This window comes from Huiozyma naganishii, chromosome 7 (assembly GCF_000348985.1).
Source record: "Huiozyma naganishii CBS 8797 chromosome 7, complete genome".
Classification (NCBI taxonomy): Eukaryota; Fungi; Ascomycota; class Saccharomycetes; order Saccharomycetales; family Saccharomycetaceae; genus Huiozyma; species Huiozyma naganishii.
This window is the reverse complement of record NC_035928.1, coordinates 627,719-649,901: the sequence shown is the minus strand read 5'-3', so window position 1 is coordinate 649,901 and position 22,183 is coordinate 627,719. Positions and strand designations below refer to the sequence as shown.

Below are 22,183 nucleotides of genomic sequence, written 5' to 3'. Positions count from 1 at the left end.
TGGGTCTCTCTTCGTCACTATGTAAAATTTTACAGTAATAGAAACTACAGACGGTGACCAACTCATCGCATCGCATCGCATCTCATCGCAGCTGCAGAACACCCGGTCGATGGCTGTGCACGAGGACGACGACGAGCTGAGTACGCTGTCCTTCGGGGCGTTGAAGCGTGCGGAGCAGATCATGGAGCGGGACGACCAGAGGGAGAGGACAGACCACAAGAAGAAGACACAAGGCCATAAGAAGAAGACACAAGGGCATTGCGAGGAGAGCAGTTCAGAGTCTGAAGACGAAGCGTTCTTTGAGGAGGACGAGAGGGACGACTCCCACAGACACAAACACGCACCGAGGGAGCACTCGTCGAAGCGGCGGGTGCGGCGGGTGCGTGAGATCCCCGGGTTGCCCTCGACGCCGCGAGTACGGACGAGTAGTGGCCCAGGAGGCGGTGGGAGCGGCGGCGGGCTGTATGAGGACATTCGGTTCAGTAAAGCTACCGGTGGAGTTGAGGATGAGGCCGTTGTGAGGCGGCGGTACGCCTTCTTGGACGAGTACCGAGCGAGCGAGATATCAGAGTTGGAACAGTTGCTGCGGGACCCGAGGCGTCGTGGGTTGCTCAGCGAGGGGGACGTCTCTGCCGCAGAGGAGCAACTGCGGAGCATGAAGTCGCGGTTACAGTCCGTGCAGAACAGGGACCTCGAGCAGAAGATCGTGCGGGAGTACGAGGGCGAGATGAACAAGGGGAACCGTACGCGGTTCCACCTGAAGAAGAGCGAACGGCGCAAGGTCGTGCAGAAGTGGAAGTACGAGCACATGGGTGCGAAGCAACGTGAGCGGGCGATGGCCAGGAAGCGGAAGAAGCAGCTGGGCAGGGAGTTTAGAGAATTGGAGGGCACGCCGGCGACGTCTAGGCAGCCAAAGTCCCATAAGTATTCCCCACGTACTAAGTAGTATTAGAAGTTGAGTAGTTGTTGCATGTACTTACGTATTTACAGGAAGTGGCATCACAGGTCTGCCTCATCAAGCTTTGGTCTGTTTCTTGACGGTCTCGCCGCCTCTCTTGATCCACTCTGCGATGGAACCAGGGTACACACCCGTATGCTCGTACCCATACGATCTAGCAAGTTCCTCCGCAGTCTGGGCCCTGACCCCCCTAGCACAAAGGAACACGAGTTCGCTATCGAGTGGTGGTTTATCGAAGTGGAACACGTCGCGGAACTCCTCCGCAGAGAGACCCAACGCACCGGGGGAACTTTTCAAAGGGATGTTCACCGCACCGGGCAGCGCATTCTCTTGGACCTCCTCTGGCTCCCGCACATCAACGAGCAACCTCCCCGGGGCAGGTTGCTGAACAAGCCGCCGCACGTCCTCGAAAGTGTACACTTTTGCGGCAAGGACCGCCCTGGACTGAAACAACCACCGACGGTGGGGACCCACAAGGGCCGCACGACCAACACTCACACAGGACCTCCACATTGCTTGCACAGCTGCTTGTGTCTCTAGATGAATCTCTGTGGCTTGTGGTCGTTACTTCAATCCGTCTTGTTATATATATTTAAACAGAGAGACCCAGTACATAAGAGACGGTGTGGCACCAGGTTCACCTTCCCACGGCTCTACAACTTCATCTTGTTGCCTCCACGGGACACCCAGTCGTTCATGGACCCCTTGTACACGGCCACATCGCTGTACCCAGCACTCTTGGCGACTCTCGCGGCCCTATTGGCACGCATCCCCGAGGCACACATGAACACCAGGCGTCTCCCCTCCGTTGGTGGCTTCGTGACGCCCAGGATCTGCTCAAACTCGTGTGGTTGCAATGCCATCGCGTCCGGGTGCGATGTGTAGGGCACGTTGAGGGACCCGGGAATGCTCACGACGGAATACTCTGCGGGCTCCCTCACGTCCACGATCACAGCAGACCCGTCCCGCACACTCTGGCACACCGCATCGAAGTCCACCTCGGGCAGCGGCGCCCCGCTACCACCATCATCACCACTTCTACTACCATCGTCACCACCTGCAACTGGAACACCGTTCCAAGCGTCACTCACACTCTTCCAAAACCCACTTTGACCAGCCATCTGTATCCAATTGGGTCCCTGAAGAGATCGAATAGACCATCCAAAGCGGTACCCAACCGGTGGCCATCTCCATCTGATACATCACGGGAACACCCTCCGCCTTATATACGGCTGGTCGTACCGTGTTCGGGTGACGCTGCGGGGGTCGATGACTAAGCGGACCCCTACCGGTACCCTTGACCAGCAGCACGTCTGCTCAACGGAGCTTCAAGTCACTGACCACAAACTCTCCATCGCCCAAGTGTGCAGTGTTCCCCACGGTGCGCACGGTGTACTGGCCGTCGTGTTTCGTGTAGTCGACGACCGTGACGCTCGTGTTGAACACAATCACTTGCTGCAAGTCACCACCACCGGCCCCCTGTACGAGCCACTTGAGTAACCCACGGATGGCCCCACCGTGGCTCACCACAGCGACGTTCTTGCACCCATGAGCGGAGGCGTCCTTTACAGCAGCTTCGAGTCCAGCACGTAGACGGGCCATGAACTGGTCAGCGGGTTCACCAAAGTCCCTGAAGGACCCGCCGCCGTGCTTAGCGGCGTACCGTTCCGCCTCGGCGAGGTGCATCCCTTCAATGACCCCCATGTCACGCTCCCTGAGCCTTGCGTCGTACTTCACCGGTGGTGCTGGTGCGTCGTCCACGGGAAGCAGCAGTTCCGCAGTGGTCTCACGACACCGTGTCAAGTCACTGGAGTAGACCCGGTCGAAGTGGACCCCACGGGACTGCAAGTACTCCCCGAGAGAGTGCGACTGCTTCACTCCGTCAACGTTCAGTGGGATGTCCCTGTGTCCCTGCAGGATCTTCTTCACGTTGTGGTCCGTCTGGCCGTGCCGAACGAGGAACACCCGCACAACATTGTCGTCCTCATTGCTCGTGTACCCTGTCTCCCTAGCTCTCGTCATCGCGTTGACCTTCCTGTCTTGCTCTGCTGTGTAGTGGGTGTCGAGACGTTGAAGAGATTCAATTCTTTAAACGTTATCGACGATTGAGTAGCAGTACCATGAGAACAGCACGGCAAGGATGAACGAGCCCATGTTCCAGGTGCAAGTGGACGAGTCCGAGGACACGGAGTGGAACGATATCCTGCGGGAGAAAGGTGTAATCCCGCAGCGTCCAGAACACTCCGCCGAGGACCAACTCGAGGAGGCCATCGACGAGGCCATCGCGAAGCAGAAACAACAGCAACAGCAGCAGAGGGAACTCGATGCCGACTCCGACGACGAGTTCTTTGAACAGTACAGGAGGGAACGGTTTGCACAGATGCAGAGGGACCGTGCCAAGTGCGTCTTTGGGGAGGTGTACCATTGCAACAAGCCAGAGTACAGCGAGCAAGTCACACAGGCGAGTATGGGCACCGCAGAGGGGGGCCCAGTGTACGTGTTCGTGCACCTTGCGTTGCAGGGGAACCTGCAGAGTAGGATCCTGGAACGTTTGTTCGTCACTGCAGCGGGGCGGTTCAAGGACTGTAAGTTCGTAGAGATAGAGGCGAGCAAAGCAGTGGAGGGGTACCCAGACCGCAACTGCCCAACACTCATCGTGTACCACGAGGGGAAAGTGCTCCGTAACATCGTGACATTGCTCGAATTGGGCGGTGACGACGCATCCGATGCAGACCTCGAGAGACTCATGGTCCAAGTCGGCGCTATTGCGGGATCAGACGATAGACGCGCCCACACGGATCAAGATACCGGTGCCACGCCACACAGAAGACTCAATTTTGTAGGGAAACACTCTAGAGAGTTGGCCCCCAGCGACGAGGACGACGAGGACGACGAGGATGACTTCTTCAATTGATCCACGTCTTGTTCGATCCACTTATATGAATATGTACTACAAACAGTGTACATAGAATGCATTCACCACCACTCTTCCCCTCTCCTTCGCCACGACTACGCTGTCGCGGCGACTTGCTCCACGGTGTACAGCAGCAGGTACGCCTGTTCCCGCAGCACGTCCTCTGCAGACACGACCGAGATCATCGAGTCGTTGAACTTGAACCACTCTCCGGAGTTCAACTGCAGCACGGCGGTGTAGTGGCCCTCGTTGACGGTTCCGCTGTGCGACACGACCCCGGAGAGCCGGTACACGATGCTTGTCGTGGGTTCACCACCAGTGCAGTACCGGCTCATGTCAAGATGCAGGGGGAACTGGACCGGGTCGTTCAGCTTGACATTCTGCCCGCTCGTGAGGTGCTCGAACCGTTTCAATTGTAGCACGAGTGTCGGCGCGAGCCGCTCGATCGTCAGTTGCTTGATTGGGTCCCGTGAAGTCTGGCACCGCGGACAATGATAATCGAAGTCGTGGAGTTGCTCGCGCCTGTGGAAACTGTCCAGACAGTCGTACAGCGTCCTCTGTCCCTTGATGTCTAGCGACAAGTCCAGGAACGGGTCCAACATCGTCTTCGAGTCGTCCTGGCACTCGGGACATACTATCGAGCTTCGCAGTGTACCCTGGAACGACGAATGCACAATGCAGTGGCACAGCTGGGAGGAAGAAGATCTCACCTCTTTGTCCTCGTCCACTTGCCGCTCACGTTTGTAGTCGCAATGCAGCTGGTTCAACAGGAACTGCAAGAACTCGTGAGCGTCCTGCTGCGAGTATCCAGCGAAGTTCTGGTTGATCTTCCACGAGCAAGTGAGCAGTGAGAGGAACCCTGCGTGGTCGTTACGTTCGCTGAGCGACCCATAACACTCGCTGATAATTCTATCCAATGCACACGAGATGCAACTGCTCGGGTCGCGCAGTGCGCAGCGCCGCGCGTGCCCGCTATTCAGAAACCAATACTGGATGTACGTGTTGTGGATCAGTGATTGTAGGATACTGCTCATAAAGCACGTAGACCCGAGGTTGAGCAGCCCGTACAGCCCATCCCTCCGGAGACTCGTTGGCAGCGAGACTTGTTTCGACATCGCACTGTCCCAGGGCACCCCGGCTATATCGAGCGTCTCGCAACCGGCAACGTAGTCAACACACTCGAAACAGAACACGAGTCCGTTCTGTGCGTTGACCCCAAGACGGTGGCCCCCCTGGGTATGTTCTTGGAAGTGGCCGCCGTTCCAACACCCGACGTACGTGCAACCCCCCGAGAGGCAGATAAAAGTCGCACCGCGACACACCTCCCTACACGTGTGGCACGTCATCCCACATTGCAGCTTGTCCCTGGTACTCGCCCGCAACACAAACCGCTTGACCGCAGCGTACTCGCCTAGAAACCGATCCCTCTCCAGATCATCCGCCAACACCAGATCAATATGCTTACAACTAGACATTACCCCCAATTGCAATTACAACAACAGCAGGGAGGATCCTCAAAGTAAGTTATTAGCAACTGATCCTAGTTACGACCCTATATTACGATAGCACACACAGCTTCGCCTGGATCCAACCTGCAGAATGCAAACCCTGGACTATATCACTAATTTCTGTCTCTAACCCACCGAAAAGAGACCAAACAAATCCGCAACTCACACACAACACTGACACCTCCAAGTTGCCAAGAAGGGGGATCACAGGGAACTGAAAGAGGTCACAAGAGGGCCGAATCCAAGAGGTATCGTCAGGCCCATCGACTGCTGACAACTGGACGAGAAGTGAAAAATTTCAGTGCGGTATGATTTCGAACTTAAGTGCCTCTAAAGAGGCGATGAGGTGACTCTGTAGCATCAATTGCCACGTCAATTGCCACTTGCAGTGCTGCTGTGAGGGATGTCTGGACTGCGGAAGGTGCTGATGCTGCACGGGTTCGTGCAGTCGGACAAGATTTTCAGACAGAAGACCGGCGGGTTGAGGAAAAGTCTCGCAAAGATGGGCTACGAACTGTGGTACCCTTGCGGGCCGGAGCTTGTCGATAAACGGTCTCTGGTGTCCGATGATAAAGCAGAGGTGGATAAAGATGCTGAGGGGGAGCCAGTGTACGGGTGGTGGATCAAGTCTGGTACTCCCACGACAGGGCAGCAGTACACAGTCCCAGACGCGACGATCAAGTACTTACACGACTACGTGGTGGAGAATGGACCCTTCGAGGGGGTTATTGGGTTTAGCCAGGGGGCAGCACTTGCTGGGTACCTCTCCACGGGGATCAATGCGATTCTCGGGTTGACCCCAGAGGAACAACCACCGTTGCAATTCCTCGTGTCGTTCAGCGGGTTCAGGCTGGAACCGGCCGCCTACCAGCAATCCTACGACACGAACAGCGAGTGGGTACCCTCACTACACGTGCAGGGCGGCCTGGATGCTGTGGTTTCAGAGGAACGAGTGCGGCGACTGTACGATACGTGGCCGGAGGACAAACGCACGCTGCTGATACACCCGGGGAGTCATTTTGTGCCCAACTCGAAGCAGTTTGTCACTAAAGTGTGCAACTGGCTGACGCACGTACAAAAGATTACCAAGCCCCCTGGTGGTAAAGAAACCGGGACACCCCGGGGGGGCACAATCCAAGATGACACTAAACCCGCCGCCCTCGACGACGATCTTTTGCAGATGATGGATTCCTTTGGAGGAATATAAACAGGACCTTCTCGCTCCTCCGCCAAATAAAATAACTACATACAAATACACACACATAAACACAAGCAATGCGCCACGACACGGCCACCAGCAGACGTCTCGCGTCAGTCACTCAAACTCCTCTTCGTTCGTGTCGCCGATTTTATGTCACATCCCAAAACAGGGCATTAAAAAATTTGGGAACAGAATAAATAAAATAAATTTATATATATACATGTACATGGAAGTGAGCGGGTTTGAAAAGGAGACTTATCGGACAGGACAGTTACTTATTGCAGTGCTAGTACAAGGTGTGCATATTCATATCTGTGTTTTGGCAAAATTTAGGGCAGGGAATTGCTGCATTTGGCCAACATTCTATACTCATATAGTCATATATACACGTACTTTTGCTTTATATAGCCTCTGTGTAATGGCAGCAGTTGGGAAGCCAGCTCATTTGGGGGCAGTCGCTGGTTCCGGTGATTCAAAAATCGACAGAATCAAAGAGCTTTTGAAGGATGGAGACACGCTCAGCGAAGATATCAAGGGTTTGGTCTCCACGATCAAACCAAAGGAGTTCGAGTCGTACCATGATTTCTTCATTATCCACTCTTTCCGCAAGGGCAGGTCGGAAAGTGGGAGAGTGGACATCGACCGAATTAGAAGAAGGCAAGTGGGGAAATACTACGAGAGAATTAAAAGAGACAGCACGAAAGAACAGACTCCGCCGGTGACGGCGGGGCCAGAGGACACGGATTATAGTACCGCTGCACCTTCCCGGGCAGGTTCTGCATCGTTGGGCGACTCAAGCAATAGTGTAACGGAGTCCAACGCATTAGATTTTCCCACGATCGAACAGCCGCAGCTCAACCCGGAGAAGGACAGCCTCTTCGAACAAGATGCGACAACGGTCGTCAACCCTGGGCAGTTCGACAAAATACGCGCAGATATCTCTACAGAAAGTATTATTGGCCCTCTGTATCCACTTTCAAACACGGACGCAAACTATATCAGGAGATCTTCGAGGATTTCAAGCAAGAATACAGTTACTGGGGACGCCGGTGGGTCCGAGGCGGGATCACAACCCCAACCGGTCTCCAGACGGTCCTCTGCATCTAAATCTGATTCTACGGAGGATGGAGAGCTGGAAATAAAAGACCTTTACGAATCGCTCGTCCCCAAGACGGACAGCCCGAACAGAAGGTCCGACTGGATTTTACCCCCCAGGTTGCGCTACACACCAGACAAGCAATTGAGGACTAAACCCGTGGTCAACTCCATCAAAATCAATGAGCTTATAGCCACGGACCAGATCACAATAATCCTATCGAGGTTCGAGGGCGGACTTGCTGGTATCCGCAAGAGACCGAAACTAGCCAGCACACCAATACCATAATTGCTATGTTGTTTCATTATGTCCAAGTCTTACCTAAATACAACTAAGCACAGACAGATATATATACATACACAATACAATGCCATTTTACAGCTGTTCCATTAAGTGTCAATGAAGTTCACCATTATCGTACTGGCGAATCGACTCCCATAAATATGTAGGCTCCGGTTTCGTACTCACCACCAACGGTTTTACACCGTTATCGAGCAGAAACTGTTCCGTGGTGGGGCCTATGCATGCTACTTTAAGGACGGGACCTGCTTCTTGGCTCTGGACCTCCTTCAAGTAATTTACGATGTCATCTGTACCTTGCGGACTAAATATGACGACCCAATTTGTACAGCTTGTTTTCAAACAACGGCAGAACCGGGGTAAACTATGCTCTAGTGCGCTGGTCTGGTATGTGACCAGTTCTCTCACTTTGAGCCCTTGTGCGGTTAACTTTTTCCGTATTATGTCCCTTCTGATGACCCCCACAAGAAACAAGATCTCGCCATCATAATCGGGCAACGTTTGTAACAGCATGTCCGCTAAGTTCCCCCCGTTCCCGGCTTCATCCCCACAAACGTCACTGAATCCACACTCACGCAAGAAATTGCCTGTTGCGGGACCGACAGTGTAAACTTTCTTCCTCAGAAACTCTCTTTTGACGCTTGGGGTTAAATATGGTAGCACACTGTGGTAGAGACACTCTACTGTCCGCTGTGATGTGACAATAATATGACGGAGGTTTCTTAATGAACTACTGTCATGCAGCAATACGAGCAGTTCGTCAGGAACGTTTTCGTGACGTATCAGTGGGAGGAAATCGACGGAGTGGAAGTCAAAACCAGGCGCCAGCGACTCGTACTTGTCCACGGGCTCCGTCTTGTTTTTCAACAGAATGACATGCTCTGCTTTGGACATTGTCATGACTCTGGGTTATGCGACAGTGGTCTCTCTTCGCCTCGATGTACAGCAGTATCGAACTCAAAAATGCAGAAAGTTTATCAGTTCTGGAGGACCAACTGATCAACAGTGGTAATACTACACTCAGACAAATTTTCTTCCTAGTTTTAGAGCAACTGTAATCCCACCAGAGGATGAAATTGTGCTCTTAGAAGCGTTATGTTATGGGTACAGATGAGAATTTTATAATATAGAATAATTTATAAAATGTTAGCGGGAGGAATGGGCAGATGCTTGGATCGATCATTCCCATTCGACGGTGGCTGGAGGCTTGGAGGTGATATCGTAGGTGACTCTAGCGACACCGTCGACCTCGTTGACGATTCTGGAAGCGACGTTCTTCAAGAAGCTGTGCTCGAATGGGTACCAGTCGGCGGTCATGAAATCGGTGGTTTCGATGGCTCTCAAAGCGATGACTTGCTCGTAGGTTCTTTGGTCACCCATGACACCGACGGACTTGACCGGTAGCAGGCAGGCAAACGCTTGCGAGATCTTGTCGTACAGACCAGCCTTCCTGATCTCTTCGATGTAGATGTAGTCGGCTTTTCTGGCGATCTCGACCTGGCTCTTGGTGACTTCACCGAGGACTCTAATGGCGATACCTGGACCTGGGAATGGGTGTCTCCAGACAAGCTCGTGGGAGATCCCCAACAGCTCACCAAGGTGTCTGACCTCATCCTTGAACAGTTCTCTCAATGGTTCGATCAGTTTCAACTTCATGTCTTCCAACAGACCACCGACGTTGTGGTGAGTCTTGATGGTTTGCGAGGGACCCTTGAAGGAGATGGACTCTATGACGTCAGGGTACAGAGTGCCTTGAAGCAGGTATTGAATCTCTTGGCCGTCCTTTGGCTTAATGTTTTCAGCCTCTCTCTCAAAGACGTGGATGAAAGTGTTCCCGATGATCTTTCTCTTCTTCTCTGGGTCCGTGACGCCCTTAAGCTTAGTCAAGAACTCCTCGGAGGCGTCGATGACAGTCAGGTTGATCCCAAGCCCATCGACCAGGGTCTTCTTAACGGTGGCAGCCTCGTTCAATCTCAAGACACCGTTGTCCACGAGGATGGCGTGGAACCTGTCGCCGATGGCCTCAGTCATCAGCTTGGAGGCGACCGTGGAATCGACCCCACCGGAAACAGCACCGATGACCTCCGCAGTGGGACCGACTAGTTCTCTAATTCTGGTGATCTCCTTCTCGATGAAGTTCTCCATGGTCCAGTTCTGTGCCGCGTGGCACAAGTTAACGGCGAAGTTCTTCAACAGGACTTTCCCCATCGTCGAATGCGTGACCTCTGGGTGGAACTGGATACCGTAGATAGGGTCGCTCTCGTGCACGATCCCACAAAAGGGGGAGTTGTCCGAAATGGCAATGACTTTGAACCCAGTGGGCAACCCGTTCAATTTGTCCCCATGGGACATCCACACTGTCGAGTTGTCGATTCCTTCAAACAGCGGGTTCGTGTTGTCCAAGACGTGCAACTTCGAGGGCCCGTACTCTCTTTTCTCCCCACGGTGCACCTGCTTCCCGTTGATCCAGGCAAGCTCTTGCATACCGTAGCAGATCCCCAGGATGGGGACGCCCAGCTTGAACACGTCGTGGTCGACGTGTGGGGCATCCTCCGCGTACACGGAGTACGGCCCACCGGACATGATGATACCCTTGGGCGTCCACCCCAATTCAGAGATCTTCTGCGTGCAGGGCAGCATCTCTGCGTAAATATTGAACTCTCTCAGTCTTCTCGTGATCAGATGCGAGTACTGGGACCCAAAATCCAGCACCAGGATGGTGTCGAAAGCGGCAGAAACAGGGTCGGCGGAACCAGACATCGCGCAGTTGTGTAAGTGTGTGTGTGTGACGTGCTATCACCCAGAGACAGACAGATCCCACCCCATCTCATCTCATCTCATCTCATCGCAAGCTCTCGAACGTCATTTTATTATATAATTTTTCAGTTTGAAAAATTTTTCACTGCGAAAATTTTTCAGTTTTTAACAGTGAAGAGCATACTACTACTACTACTACTACTACTACGAGTATACAGTGTCATGAAGACGGTGAGTCAGTCAGCCGTGAAGCTACGTTGTCTACGTTGGCCAAGGTATCGAGTACGAAGCTTTTTCTTGAAAGAGAGTAGGAAATGTCAGCCCCAAGCGAACCAAGTTGACGTGTAGTTCAGTGGGTGCAAAAGATTTTATCTTTTGCTCCCCACCGACAGGACGTCATCTGGATTATCAGGGCAAGTCTTTAATTACTTTTGATCTACTTCCGGCCATTTGTGCTTCAATTGACATGTAGGGTTATGAATATTTTTAATGTCTAAGCTTGGTAATCCGGAAGGGTAGTTAATATGTATTGGTGTTCTTTCCTCCTGCAAATGATAAAACGAGACGGGAGAGAGGGAATCGCAAAAGGGAAGTGGCTCTTCCGTCTCCTTTATATGTGGGTCGTCGGGCCCGTGAAAAGTTTTCACTGCTCTGTGTCGTTTGGCACGAGGGTGCACGCAACTGCGCTGTTGTCGAGTATATAAAGAGGAGCTTGGAAAGAGGAACCTGGTGGGTGTCTGTGTGTACCGTTCGTGTGTACATTTCCCCTGAGGGAGATCGCTAGGCGCGCAGCGTTTCTCCTCAGGAGACAAACTTGCCATGTATTCTTATGGGCGTCACTCTGGGCGGGTTTATATACCTCTATGCCCAGAGTTTTCCTTTTAGGTTTGATGCCGTGTAAGGTTATTGATGTGCGCTACGTGCCCTATCTTTCCTGGGGGGACATTGCTAATATAACGCTCGGTGCATGGCATATTGATCGGGACCCTCACTCTTTTCAGTGAGTTTGGTCTCGAAGAAAGACGTATCTCCAGTTGTTGATTATATACAAAAACCTGATACAATTGGTCATGATTCTTTCTACAACTGTAATTCTCTCTTGCATGTATCGATTCTATCTAATTACACAGTCTTACAACTCATCTCTGATAATTTCTGGTGAGCCCTTGCCGCTGGGGAACTCCTTTGGGCTCACGATGACGTACTCGATGAACAAGTCACCGTACGCATTGGTGCTCTTACCCTTGCTGTTCAACTTGGGCATACCCAAGTTGGGCACCCTTTCTATTTCGCCCGGTGCAGTGACGACGTTCTTATCTCTTTTGACAACCACCTGTTTCTGGTCGTCGAAGAATGCAATGCGTCTTTCCCACCCACCGAGTAGCGCCTCCTTCCAATGCAGTACCTCCGTTCTGTAAAGGTGGTCACCGCGTCTGCGGTACCCTAAGTTCTCGTGGGAGTTTTCCTCGAATACGAAGACGAGGTCACCGCTTTGCATATCGGGTACCTTCTCCGCTTGCCCACTCTTGACCACATTATAGTTTCTCTGAGCACCTGCTGGGACAGAGATTTCGAAAGTCTTGGGCGTCTTGACGACTCTTGCACCACGACAAATTTTGCAGACGTGCTTGATTGTCTTCCCCTTACCTTGACATGCGCCACACACCTGTTGGATCTGTTGCGTCATGAACCCCATTTGGATCACCTGGATTATCACACCGCGGCCCTGACAGGTCTCGCAAGTCGCAAACTGGTTGTCCTCCGCACCTGACCCGTGACAATGCTCACAGTCGTCGTTCAGATCGAGAGTGAGGTTCGCGTAGAACCCGTGGTAGAACCCATTCAAAGTGACAGAATCCTTCACGATGAGATTGGAACCTTTCCTCACGTTCTGTCCGCCAGGGTGGCTGTCGCCAAACATCTGGTTAAACAGGTCAAACGGGTCGTGGAACCCACCGCCACCGAACCCACCGGGATGCCCACCACCACCGCCACCGCCGTTCTTCAGCGCGTCCGCACCAAACCGGTCGTACGTGGCCCTCTTTTCTGAGTCACTCAAAACCTCGTATGCCTCACCGATCTCTATAAACTTGTGATGAGCCTCGTCGTCCCCGGCATTCTTATCAGGGTGCCATTTCTTCGACATCTGCCTGTACGCAGACTTGATATCCTTCTCAGATGCGTCCTTCGCGACACCCAATATAGCATAGTAATCCTGCGCTGCAGCGAGGCAAAAGAGCCATCCGATCACAAACCAGCACAGTCTCATCACCAAAAGAAAGCTTAGGACGACGGCCAGCTGTATATACACGGACTGCTCGAACTGGGTACCTGCTCTGGACAATGCTTCAACCTCAGTTCCAAAGTTGTGTAACTTAAACAGTTTAAATTACGTGTCCTTCTAAAATGACATATAACGGTATATCACTGAAACACTACTAAAAACACACATGTCTCTACATGTCCATAACATATATATATATATACGTATTGTGGGAATCAATATCCCGACTCTCTTACTCGTTGTCCGATTCAGACTCGCTCTCCAGTGCAGCGAACGCATTGAAGCCCAGAATCTGCTTATCGGCAATGATATCCTTCGCGTCAGCTGGTCTGCTGGACCCCATGTTCTTGTTGTTGGGTCTCACCCTCACATTCTCCTGCGCGGCAGTCAGGGAATCAGATGACTTCTGCTTGTTGCCCTCGGTAAGGTCCGTCTCGGACGGCATCTTAGGCTCAAACGTGGACCACCCGTCCTCGTCAGTCTTCACCTTCGGCTTCATGTGCTTCACCTTCGGTCTCGTGTGCGCAAAGTGGTGCGAAGACCTTCTGCGGCCGCCGTTGTGCGCCATGTACTCCTCCTCACGAGCAGCCTGGATTTCTTTGACCTTCGCGACGAGCGCGCAGAATTCGACCGCGTCGAAGTTCACAGCCAGCTCCGCGGGGGCCGCGGCGGGTTTCAACTGGAACAGCTCGTCAATGGTGTAGCTTCTTCTCAAAACAGTAACCATCGTGGTCTCGTAGTCCCGTAGTGTTCTGTGGTGTTGGTACTCTGCGCAAACACGAACACTACGTCGTTGCGATGACGTTGTTCTTTAAAACTAGCTTTAAAATTTTTCACTTTTAAGACATTCCATAGTGGATGAGAGTGACTGTATATATAAGGGTTCCTGCAAGAAGAGTAGTAGTGGCTGGTCTGGGATGGATTTTGCTGCCATCCCGCTGAAGAGGACTGTGGAAATTGATGTTGCTGCTGGGGTTGCCTTGCTGATAGATGCTACTGCGGTGCAAAGTTCGAAGCAGTTTGAGGGGGACCTGCACACTGTTCAGTCTTTGCGGGAGACTGTTCGGAACCCGGATGTCTCCTTGGAGGCGGTGCGGGATCACGTTCGGTACTACAAGTGTCTGGACCAATTGATGGAGAAGTTCCCAGGAGATCAGGTCAAGTTCACGTGGTTCCAGACTTTCTCGAATAAATCGATCCCCTCCGCGCAGAGCTCCTTCCGGTGGGAGCAATTGAACGTCCTGTACAACATCGCATCTTTGTACACGCTGCTGGCGTTGGATCTGAATGGGGTGGACGAGGGGAGTGTCGCATTGCAATGCAAGTACTTCCAAATGAGTGCCATTATATGGATGCATTTAATCGAGGTGAGCGAAGGCGGTACTGGTTCGGAAAGCAAAGACCTGACACGCGGGGATGCACCCGTTGCAGATGTAGCGACTTTGAAAGCTTTCAGACTGTTGATGCTGGCACAGGCTATGGTTTGCTTTTGGAGGAAAACACTTTTCACTGGGAAAATCAACGATAGGACCGTGGCGAGACTGGCTTCTCAGATACACTCGTTCTACGACCAGTGTGAAACGCACGCTGAAAAGAGTATACTGATCTTGTCCGACTGGATCAAACATATCCATGACAAGGCCGTTTATTTCAAAGCGGTTACTCTGTACAGAATGGGTAAGGATTACCACACCCAGGAGCAGTACGGTGTAGAGATCGCGTGCTACAATCAGGTTTTCAAAATGTTGTCTGCGCCGACATCGCTAAATGTGGACACGTTTCTGGGTGATGTATCGGCCAGTTTTAAGGATGTGAAGAGAGATAACGATTTCATCTACCATCAGGAGGTACCAGCACAGGCACCAGTATTGGTCTCACCTTTAAACATGATCAAGACTGATACTCCCATGTGGGAAGCACTATGTAAGATTGTTGATGTGGGCGTTGTCCCAGCTCTGTTTGAAGATTTGTTACCCCTTGAGATAATTGAGGCATCGACGGTTTTCAAGGAAAGACAAGTCAAGTACGTTCAAGAGAACTTAATTGCCCCCTTAGACGCACTGACCAAAATACTAAATGCTGCATTGGAGGAAAACGATACATCGGGCATAAACTTGCTCCGTTCAATTGATGGGGACGAGGTCAAGCAAGTGGAGAGCAGCATGTCGAACTTGCTGAAAACCCAGAAGAATGTTGCGAGTAAACTTCAGGAATCTGAGAGCATGCTAGTGCAGGAAGCTGAACTGGATAGCAATTATAGGAAACAATACGGCTCTCTGCGCTGGACGTTACCGGAGTCGTCTATTGTGAACAAACCTTACCATGACAAACTGTCCTTACTGAAATCGTATTTGGAGAAGGGGATACAAGTGGATTTACAAAACTCAGAGACTTTCAAAAGCATTGATATATCATTGATTACTTCCGAGGATCCACGAATGTCCCCCGGGGGTAGCCCTTTACTAGATGAGATTGCAACCGTGTTAAAGAAAAGAGCAGGTAAGAAACTTGAAGTCGAGGAAAAGGCTTGGCACCTCCCGTTATTACCTCAATTGATAGATAGGTATAAAAGGGATAAGTCTACGGACAATTTTGAAACAGTCTATTTGAACCACTTGCAACAGGCCTTCATTGCTGATTTGAAGTTTTTGGACAACGAGAAGAAATTGAATAACGAATTGGTCACAAAGTTACAAGTAGAGGGCACGGATAACGGTATTGTGAAGAGACTGGATCCACGGCAGCTGTACGTGGAAGACTTCAACTACTCATCACAACTGTTCAACGAGGTGAAAACGAACACGGTGGAGGGGTCCAATTTTTACGAAGACTTGATCAAATTACTGGACACATTCTACAATGAGGTGTACGAGTTTGTCAATTCTCGTAAAATGGAAGCACAACGTATGAGCGAGAAGCTCCTGTCCACCTCGTGATTGTGTGTGGCCCTCTTACTCTTCTACAAAAAGATTATTTATCTCAAAGACACATATTTGGGGGTGCAATTGTGCCTTATTAATAATAAACTCCAGGGCAGTACCCTGACGTTGCGTTTAACGTAACAGTTATATTCAGGTTCTCGACGTTGGGGAAAACCACGGTCGTAAACCCCCCTCATTGTTACCATCCCCTTTGCTCAAGTCAATGCCCGCAACGGGAAATATTATGCACAAAAGGCACTATTGTACTCTGAATGCAGACCCTTATCAATCGTATACTGACCATTCACAACACTTACTGCCCCACTATGGTCTTCACAAGGGTCTCCGCATTTTTGCCAAGCAATTGATTGCATAAGCCCATGCTAGGGCCGTTTCTTCTTTTTTATTGTTCCATCACAATGTACCCCTAAATGCAGGACCCTTGGAAATTGTACCTTAATTCTTGCCTCGAGGTTGCTTTCTCGAACGATGCCTCGACATTGAAATTATATAAAAGAGAGGTGAGATGGTGAGATGGATGTTGTAAACTTCTGGGAATTGGTTCTTACCAAGTTCAGTCTACGACTACATCAACCAGAAAAAAAATGCTTCACAAGACTTCATGGGATAGAAATCAATTGCGCACGCCATTCACTCTCCGTAGGGACGACAGCTTCAGCTCGCTTGAATCGCTTTCCAGCGAGAGGGGGTGGGTCACTATTGTTCCCAGTAAATTAATAGTCCCGGAGTTGACAAACGAGCGGGTGTTTGGTTACGATTCGATGCAGCAATCGTTCGTGGACATTTATTTGAAACAGTACAATATCCCAAGCGCGTTGGACCCACGTCAGGCACACGACCTGTACGAAATCACCGATCCTGCCGAGTACACCGGCTGGTTCGAGGCTCTGGTTTCGCACCTCAGGGAAACCGGGTACGAGCACCTTATTCCTAACAGCGACGGATCATTCAAACACAACCTCGCCATGGAAGAGAGTATAGGGCTGCGTTCCCTGTTTTGGTATTTTGTTAGACGCCGTGCGTATCCGGACTGGGTGATGAGGTGCGAGCGGAATGGGTACCGTTCTCATGAGCTTATCTGTCGCTCTATTGTACGTGTAGCGTACAAGGACGAAGAACGCGGGAACGGACTATCTTTCTTCAGAAATAGTGGCTTATATTACTAATCTATGCCAAGCCAGGTGTACTGAGGAATAGAACTGGATGTACACCTAGCGTTCTTTATACTTCTTTTATATTCTTTTATATTTTATTACAATTTAACTATATGATTGTAAGAGCTAAAGCAGGTAGTAATTGAGTAAAGTGTGTAAGGACTCTGATATTGTGTATTTACGCCGTATACGTAAAGTATGTAGCTGTATCAGTTGTGCGTGCTTGTCTTCCACTTTCTTCGTTAGTTGGGTCCTCAATTTAGAGACGGTCTTGAAAGATGTCGGTTCAGATACCTTGGAGTTTATATATGTTCCGGATAACGGGCCATCCGCATGTCTCGAGTTCGTATACTCACATGTTGGGTTTACAATAGTTCACAGTTTTATTGTATTAGATAGGGTAACGGGTCATGAGTCCATTCCCAAAGGGAGTTCCCAATTTATCCTCACAATGATATGGTAATTCACTAAGTATAACACTAGACCTGCCCCGTCCCCTTCCGTCGACGCTGGGCCTCTTTCTTTTTCTAATGTATCTTTGAAGAACCTAACATGCTTACTTTAAACAACCCTTTTTCAATAACTATTCTACATACAACACAGCCAAGATTGTTGTTTTGTCTAAACTGACGCTAAACGACGTTTCCCATTAGTTGTAAATGAATAGTGGTTTCTTCTCCGTGATTACTCCGGAACCGGTGCCTGTCCGCATTCGAGAAGGAATTGGGTAAAGGCATTCCCTATTGTTTCCAGTTTGGGACACCGGCTTTCTCTTTTGGGATGAAATTGGCCTTCGAATTTACATAATCTCTAGCTTTTCCGAAGAACATACCGCTGAATAGACAAGGGGGGGGCGTATCGTATGCGACGATGCTGCCAGGATAACTCCAGCCTTCCTTGGCACATGCTTTCCCAGTAGAATGAGTGTACTATATAAGAGCGGGCTTGCCAAGTTCTTTTTTTTAAACACCATAGAGAGCCCTACCAAGAAGAGACCGTATAGGAAACTTATTTGAGTGTCTTCCACCTAATAATTAAGTTTGTCCCGGAAAAACTTCATTGGAGCTGGGCCCAGTTTAGACGAGATGTAAAACAACGAAGTAAAGATATCCATGTCAGCGATTGGCTGATGTGGACATTGTGGCTAAACGCTGGCTTTGACCTCCTACATCGAACACTTGATTTTGATATCGCTAATTGGTCAGTGCATCTCGGTTTTGGAGATTCAATCCCTTTAGTACCTGGAATTTATTATTGTTGCCAAGGAGTTTTTGGCGGTGGGTATGGCTGCAACCTTTACACCGCCGCACTCCTCTTTACTGTGCTAGACATTAACGTCCAGAACATTAAGGTCAACTCCGAGATTCTAAAAAAACATTGTTACGGGGATGGGAACTGTGTCGATTTCGACGTAGTGGACGATCCTCGCTATTTTAGTCAAGCATCCGAACTGCTAGGTCTGAATGTGGAATCTGCTTTGAGAATTGCCAACTACCCCAAATGGAAACGGTCCAAGGACAGACTACGTACAACGAACGCAGTCTTGTTTAGAAGCACTACTGGTACGCACATTGCAATCGATTTGGAAGAGAGATCCTCTTGGTCTTTTTTAAGAGAGATCGCAGCATCTAAAAAAAGTATACCTAATGTTGTTTTTGAACCTAGGTGGATGTCATACAGCTTTGAAAAATACCCATTTGGTTCTGTTTCGAGATCTGTTGGACAAGATGAAGAATACCGCGTAGCTCTGGCAGAGAAACTAGCAGATTTTGTGTTGAATCACGGCCGCTTTGCTTATCATATTGATCCTAATGGATATTTAGATGATAATGGCGTGGACATTCCTGGCACGTTTGTGTTCAATTCTGTTCTGTCTCCTGTTGTTAGCTAAACAGACCAGTCAGTATATACTCATAACTGCGGCTTCTTCCTTACAGGGCTGATATAGCGAGAAAAAACGCTCAATTCTGATTCAAGCTGTAGCAAGATATATAGATAAAATAAACTGCAACTTTTTATCCTTATACTTGAGCCAGCACTTCGCAAAATATCTTAATAGACATCAAACAGCGTTGCTGTTAAGTAGGGTCTTTCCCGCTGGATATGGAAGATAAGACTACTATGATATCAACATAAGCATAAACGTTACTATAGTGGGAATTGTTAGAGTATAATCTGGATGTATATCATCCAGACGATAATGGGATGGAAAATTTTATATAAAGAGGAAAGATTCCAATCTCACTGTAGCAATATCTGCAATGCCATATACCGGGACTACGGGGCACCGACGAAAGGGCCCGCTGGGTGGTGGGTTTGTGAACCGATTTAGAAGCGGGTGCCTTAGACAAAGGGGCCGCTTTCACTACTTCGGGCCGATGAATCGGACGATGAGTCGGACGATGGGCCGGAACAGCAGGTCCTGGCGGAGCACGGACTGCAACCGTTAGACTGTCTACAGAATCACGAGCGGTAATACATGGAGGTTTATTAACCGGAGGAAGTTGAGGAGGTGAGGAAACTATAGCCTCGGTCGGGGGTTCCAAGGAACCACCGGGCGTCTCCACGATAGGAGTGGTGGAACGGGAACTGGACTGGGGAACAGGAGTGGTTGGAAAGTCAGGCGACCCAGGGGGTGCGAGCTGTGGTTGAGGTGCTGGTACTGAAACGGAAGGGATTAGAATCGATTGATTCCGCAAGCTATCGGATACCAGCGATTGGAGTTTGGCGGGGAGTTCATCACCCGGGTCGATTGTGCGACCGGTGAAGGTGGAGGCCAAGGTGGATTGACAGAGGAGCGGGAGGGGAAAGAAGGGGGTTCAGGGAAATCAACAGGAACAACAGGATGAGGCACACCCTTGTCTACGGACGGTGCCTTTGGTAGGCCAGGGGCAGCACCAATAGCGAAATCATACGCTTGGTGACTGGCAGCGGTGTCGCGGAGCGGGAACACAGTTTCATCAAACGAAACTTGATTCGTTTCGTAAGTTTTATTTTTCTGTGGGATGTAAACTCGATAGGCCTTACGGTTGGTCGAGTAGCCCACCATGACACCGGTTACCACCGGCGGAGCCAGTTTACCGTCGCGAAGTGGCGCAGGCAGTGTGGCGAATGCTGCACAACCGAAAGTCCGGAGGTTATTAAACCTTAGTGGACCATCTGCACCACCGTAGTATTGTGCGTATGGGACGCTCCTTAGGCGAGGCAAAATGGGAAGTCGGTTCAGTAGAAACGCAGCACACCGTAAGGCTTCGCTCCATAGATATGGTGGGACACGCCCTCCAATAAGGAGTGAGCGCATCTTCTCCTGTAAAGTCCGATGGGCACGTTCAACAGCTCCGTTCTGGGAACTATTGTCAGTAACAGTTAACTGATGCGTGATGCCTTTGGAACCAAAGAAATCATGCAAGACGTTACTTGTAAACTCTCCGCCATTATCTGTACGGACCGTGCCAACCTTATACCCTCCGCGTGTGGAAAAGTAATTCTCCTGCTGGTGGATCCAGTTGATCAGGGCTTGAGTCGCAGCAGCCTTATTCTTCAGCGGAATAACAAAATAATACCGCGAGTAGCTGTCTCTAATAGTTAGAAAACACTTAGAGTCCACGTATTCCTCATAACGGAAACCACCACATAGGTCAACCTGAACTAACTGCAATGGCGCGGTTGTCTTAAAATCAGAGATAACCCCTTTTGACAGTTGTCCTTTTGCAGTTGCACACGTAGAGCAGAGGGAGTAGGGTGAAGGTTCGTACTTGGCTAGGCCAATTTCCTTGGCCAGCTTGTCGTACACCAGTTTACCAGGATGTCCCAATCTTGCGTGCCATAATTCATCTTTCGTGACAGGCGCAAGTCCACCCTGAACAATGGGTGGAATCACAGATGTGACTGACTTATCAGCTACGCCATCCAGAGCAGCCATCCAATAGGCTCTTTTGCGGGGGTCGTATTAAATTTGTACAATGCCTTGTCCAATTCACCAATGATCTTAGCCTTGTTGATCACGGTGTTAGGAAGATTTCCAATGTAAGCCTTGCTTGGACTTGAAGTTTCCTTCTTCGGTGTCGGTGCTTAATGCAGCACCAAGATCTGCTAAGAAGCAATTATAGGGATCGGCATCGTCGTCCCCATCAGAAACATAAGCCAGCAAGGATTCGGAAGGTTTCTTTTGTTTTCCCTTCTGGCATTGGTCACTTGCATGTCTGCCCTTGCACCGTTTGCAGTACCTAAAGTCACCTTTCTTGTACTGATTGTGACTGGCAGTGAACGCAGATGAAGTAGCCGAGGATTCAGTATCTTTCGCACTCCATCTGTTCAGAAAACTCATTAATGTTAACTTCTGACTTATTACCATATTCAATCAGTAATTTGTTCCGAGTGTCCTTAGAGACAGCCAGGATGGATAAGGCCACCGGAAAGGTGGTACTTTGGAAGATAGCCCAGTTTTTCAAAATAAATTGAACCTTTTTGTTAGCTTCTTCAGCGCCATGAGTTCCTTTCTGGATCTCTTTGATGACCTCAAGCACGTCAGTGACTCTGGGTTTGCCAAATTCTGTGGCAATCCGTTGCAGGCAGATTTTTCCTGCGTGTCTGTTACCTGTGAGGTTACCATCATAAAAAACTTGGTCGACAATTTTGAGGACCCTTTTATTAGAACTGGTTTCCTCAATGACTTTCATAGTAGTCGTACTCAAGATACCGATAATGACATCACGGTTGTTCGAAGACCTGGAGATAACCTCATAGTTAAAATCGTAAACCCGATTTTGATCATCTGTCAGATACTTCCATAAAGGTAGACAAGTTCTTTGAGCGTTTAGGATCAATACTTGAATCCATTTTTCATAATCGCCGACTTTGTCTAGGCGGATTCTTGATCTGGAAGCTTCGACAGGGCTCATAACCTGTAAAAAGGCTTCAGCTTTTTAATGTATTGATCAACTATGTTTTCCATGATCTATATTAATAAGTGAGTAACTATGTGCTTACTTTCTTCCATTCTGCACATTGTTATACAGGACCAAGGAAAACATTGTAGATCAATACATTAGAAAACTGGAGCATTTTTC

The 22,183-nt window shown here is 49.9% G+C and overlaps 16 protein-coding genes across 16 annotated transcripts; 7 read left to right on the top strand and 9 right to left on the bottom strand.

Annotated features, from left to right (window-relative positions):
• Nucleotides 1-109: 109 nt before the first annotated feature.
• On the top strand, nucleotides 110-946 carry RRP36 (rRNA-processing protein RRP36; the record flags this gene model as incomplete). The annotated part of the gene is made up of 1 exon (XM_022609179.1): nucleotides 110-946. One exon carries the CDS (start codon nucleotides 110-112, stop codon nucleotides 944-946), a length of 837 nt encoding a protein of 278 aa, XP_022465601.1.
• Nucleotides 947-1,015: 69 nt separating this feature from the next.
• RDL2 (thiosulfate sulfurtransferase RDL2) lies at nucleotides 1,016-1,471 on the bottom strand (the record flags this gene model as incomplete). Its single annotated transcript, XM_022609178.1, has 1 exon — nucleotides 1,016-1,471. The coding sequence occupies one exon, from the start codon at nucleotides 1,469-1,471 to the stop codon at nucleotides 1,016-1,018; it is 456 nt and encodes a 151-aa protein (XP_022465600.1).
• Nucleotides 1,472-1,611: 140 nt separating this feature from the next.
• RDL1 (thiosulfate sulfurtransferase RDL1) lies at nucleotides 1,612-2,079 on the bottom strand (the record flags this gene model as incomplete). The annotated part of the gene is made up of 1 exon (XM_022609177.1): nucleotides 1,612-2,079. One exon carries the CDS (start codon nucleotides 2,077-2,079, stop codon nucleotides 1,612-1,614), a length of 468 nt encoding a protein of 155 aa, XP_022465599.1.
• A 196-nt stretch (nucleotides 2,080-2,275) lies between these two features.
• KNAG0G02950 (phosphoglycerate mutase) lies at nucleotides 2,276-2,980 on the bottom strand (the record flags this gene model as incomplete). The annotated part of the gene is made up of 1 exon (XM_022609176.1): nucleotides 2,276-2,980. The coding sequence occupies one exon, from the start codon at nucleotides 2,978-2,980 to the stop codon at nucleotides 2,276-2,278; it is 705 nt and encodes a 234-aa protein (XP_022465598.1).
• Nucleotides 2,981-3,098: 118 nt separating this feature from the next.
• On the top strand, nucleotides 3,099-3,872 carry PLP2 (Plp2p; the record flags this gene model as incomplete). Its single annotated transcript, XM_022609175.1, has 1 exon — nucleotides 3,099-3,872. One exon carries the CDS (start codon nucleotides 3,099-3,101, stop codon nucleotides 3,870-3,872), a length of 774 nt encoding a protein of 257 aa, XP_022465597.1.
• A 95-nt stretch (nucleotides 3,873-3,967) lies between these two features.
• On the bottom strand, nucleotides 3,968-5,347 carry UBP8 (ubiquitin-specific protease UBP8; the record flags this gene model as incomplete). Its single annotated transcript, XM_022609173.1, has 1 exon — nucleotides 3,968-5,347. The coding sequence occupies one exon, from the start codon at nucleotides 5,345-5,347 to the stop codon at nucleotides 3,968-3,970; it is 1,380 nt and encodes a 459-aa protein (XP_022465596.1).
• A 436-nt stretch (nucleotides 5,348-5,783) lies between these two features.
• On the top strand, nucleotides 5,784-6,587 carry KNAG0G02920 (alpha/beta hydrolase; the record flags this gene model as incomplete). The annotated part of the gene is made up of 1 exon (XM_022609172.1): nucleotides 5,784-6,587. The coding sequence occupies one exon, from the start codon at nucleotides 5,784-5,786 to the stop codon at nucleotides 6,585-6,587; it is 804 nt and encodes a 267-aa protein (XP_022465595.1).
• Nucleotides 6,588-6,801: 214 nt separating this feature from the next.
• On the top strand, nucleotides 6,802-7,965 carry RFM1 (Rfm1p; the record flags this gene model as incomplete). Its single annotated transcript, XM_022609171.1, has 1 exon — nucleotides 6,802-7,965. The coding sequence occupies one exon, from the start codon at nucleotides 6,802-6,804 to the stop codon at nucleotides 7,963-7,965; it is 1,164 nt and encodes a 387-aa protein (XP_022465594.1).
• Nucleotides 7,966-8,073: 108 nt separating this feature from the next.
• On the bottom strand, nucleotides 8,074-8,871 carry HEM4 (uroporphyrinogen-III synthase HEM4; the record flags this gene model as incomplete). The annotated part of the gene is made up of 1 exon (XM_022609170.1): nucleotides 8,074-8,871. One exon carries the CDS (start codon nucleotides 8,869-8,871, stop codon nucleotides 8,074-8,076), a length of 798 nt encoding a protein of 265 aa, XP_022465593.1.
• A 285-nt stretch (nucleotides 8,872-9,156) lies between these two features.
• Nucleotides 9,157-10,737, bottom strand: GUA1 (GMP synthase (glutamine-hydrolyzing); the record flags this gene model as incomplete). Its single annotated transcript, XM_022609169.1, has 1 exon — nucleotides 9,157-10,737. The coding sequence occupies one exon, from the start codon at nucleotides 10,735-10,737 to the stop codon at nucleotides 9,157-9,159; it is 1,581 nt and encodes a 526-aa protein (XP_022465592.1).
• Nucleotides 10,738-11,866: 1,129 nt separating this feature from the next.
• Nucleotides 11,867-13,003, bottom strand: SCJ1 (Scj1p; the record flags this gene model as incomplete). Its single annotated transcript, XM_022609168.1, has 1 exon — nucleotides 11,867-13,003. The coding sequence occupies one exon, from the start codon at nucleotides 13,001-13,003 to the stop codon at nucleotides 11,867-11,869; it is 1,137 nt and encodes a 378-aa protein (XP_022465591.1).
• A 247-nt stretch (nucleotides 13,004-13,250) lies between these two features.
• Nucleotides 13,251-13,745, bottom strand: CAF20 (Caf20p; the record flags this gene model as incomplete). Its single annotated transcript, XM_022609167.1, has 1 exon — nucleotides 13,251-13,745. The coding sequence occupies one exon, from the start codon at nucleotides 13,743-13,745 to the stop codon at nucleotides 13,251-13,253; it is 495 nt and encodes a 164-aa protein (XP_022465590.1).
• A 190-nt stretch (nucleotides 13,746-13,935) lies between these two features.
• RIM20 (Rim20p) lies at nucleotides 13,936-15,954 on the top strand (the record flags this gene model as incomplete). Its single annotated transcript, XM_022609166.1, has 1 exon — nucleotides 13,936-15,954. One exon carries the CDS (start codon nucleotides 13,936-13,938, stop codon nucleotides 15,952-15,954), a length of 2,019 nt encoding a protein of 672 aa, XP_022465589.1.
• Nucleotides 15,955-16,544: 590 nt separating this feature from the next.
• Nucleotides 16,545-17,126, top strand: KNAG0G02855 (uncharacterized protein; the record flags this gene model as incomplete). Its single annotated transcript, XM_022609165.1, has 1 exon — nucleotides 16,545-17,126. One exon carries the CDS (start codon nucleotides 16,545-16,547, stop codon nucleotides 17,124-17,126), a length of 582 nt encoding a protein of 193 aa, XP_022465588.1.
• A 1,117-nt stretch (nucleotides 17,127-18,243) lies between these two features.
• Nucleotides 18,244-19,005, top strand: KNAG0G02850 (uncharacterized protein; the record flags this gene model as incomplete). Its single annotated transcript, XM_022609164.1, has 1 exon — nucleotides 18,244-19,005. The coding sequence occupies one exon, from the start codon at nucleotides 18,244-18,246 to the stop codon at nucleotides 19,003-19,005; it is 762 nt and encodes a 253-aa protein (XP_022465587.1).
• A 786-nt stretch (nucleotides 19,006-19,791) lies between these two features.
• KNAG0G02840 (uncharacterized protein) lies at nucleotides 19,792-21,036 on the bottom strand (the record flags this gene model as incomplete). Its single annotated transcript, XM_022609162.1, has 1 exon — nucleotides 19,792-21,036. The coding sequence occupies one exon, from the start codon at nucleotides 21,034-21,036 to the stop codon at nucleotides 19,792-19,794; it is 1,245 nt and encodes a 414-aa protein (XP_022465586.1).
• Nucleotides 21,037-22,183: the final 1,147 nt, after the last annotated feature.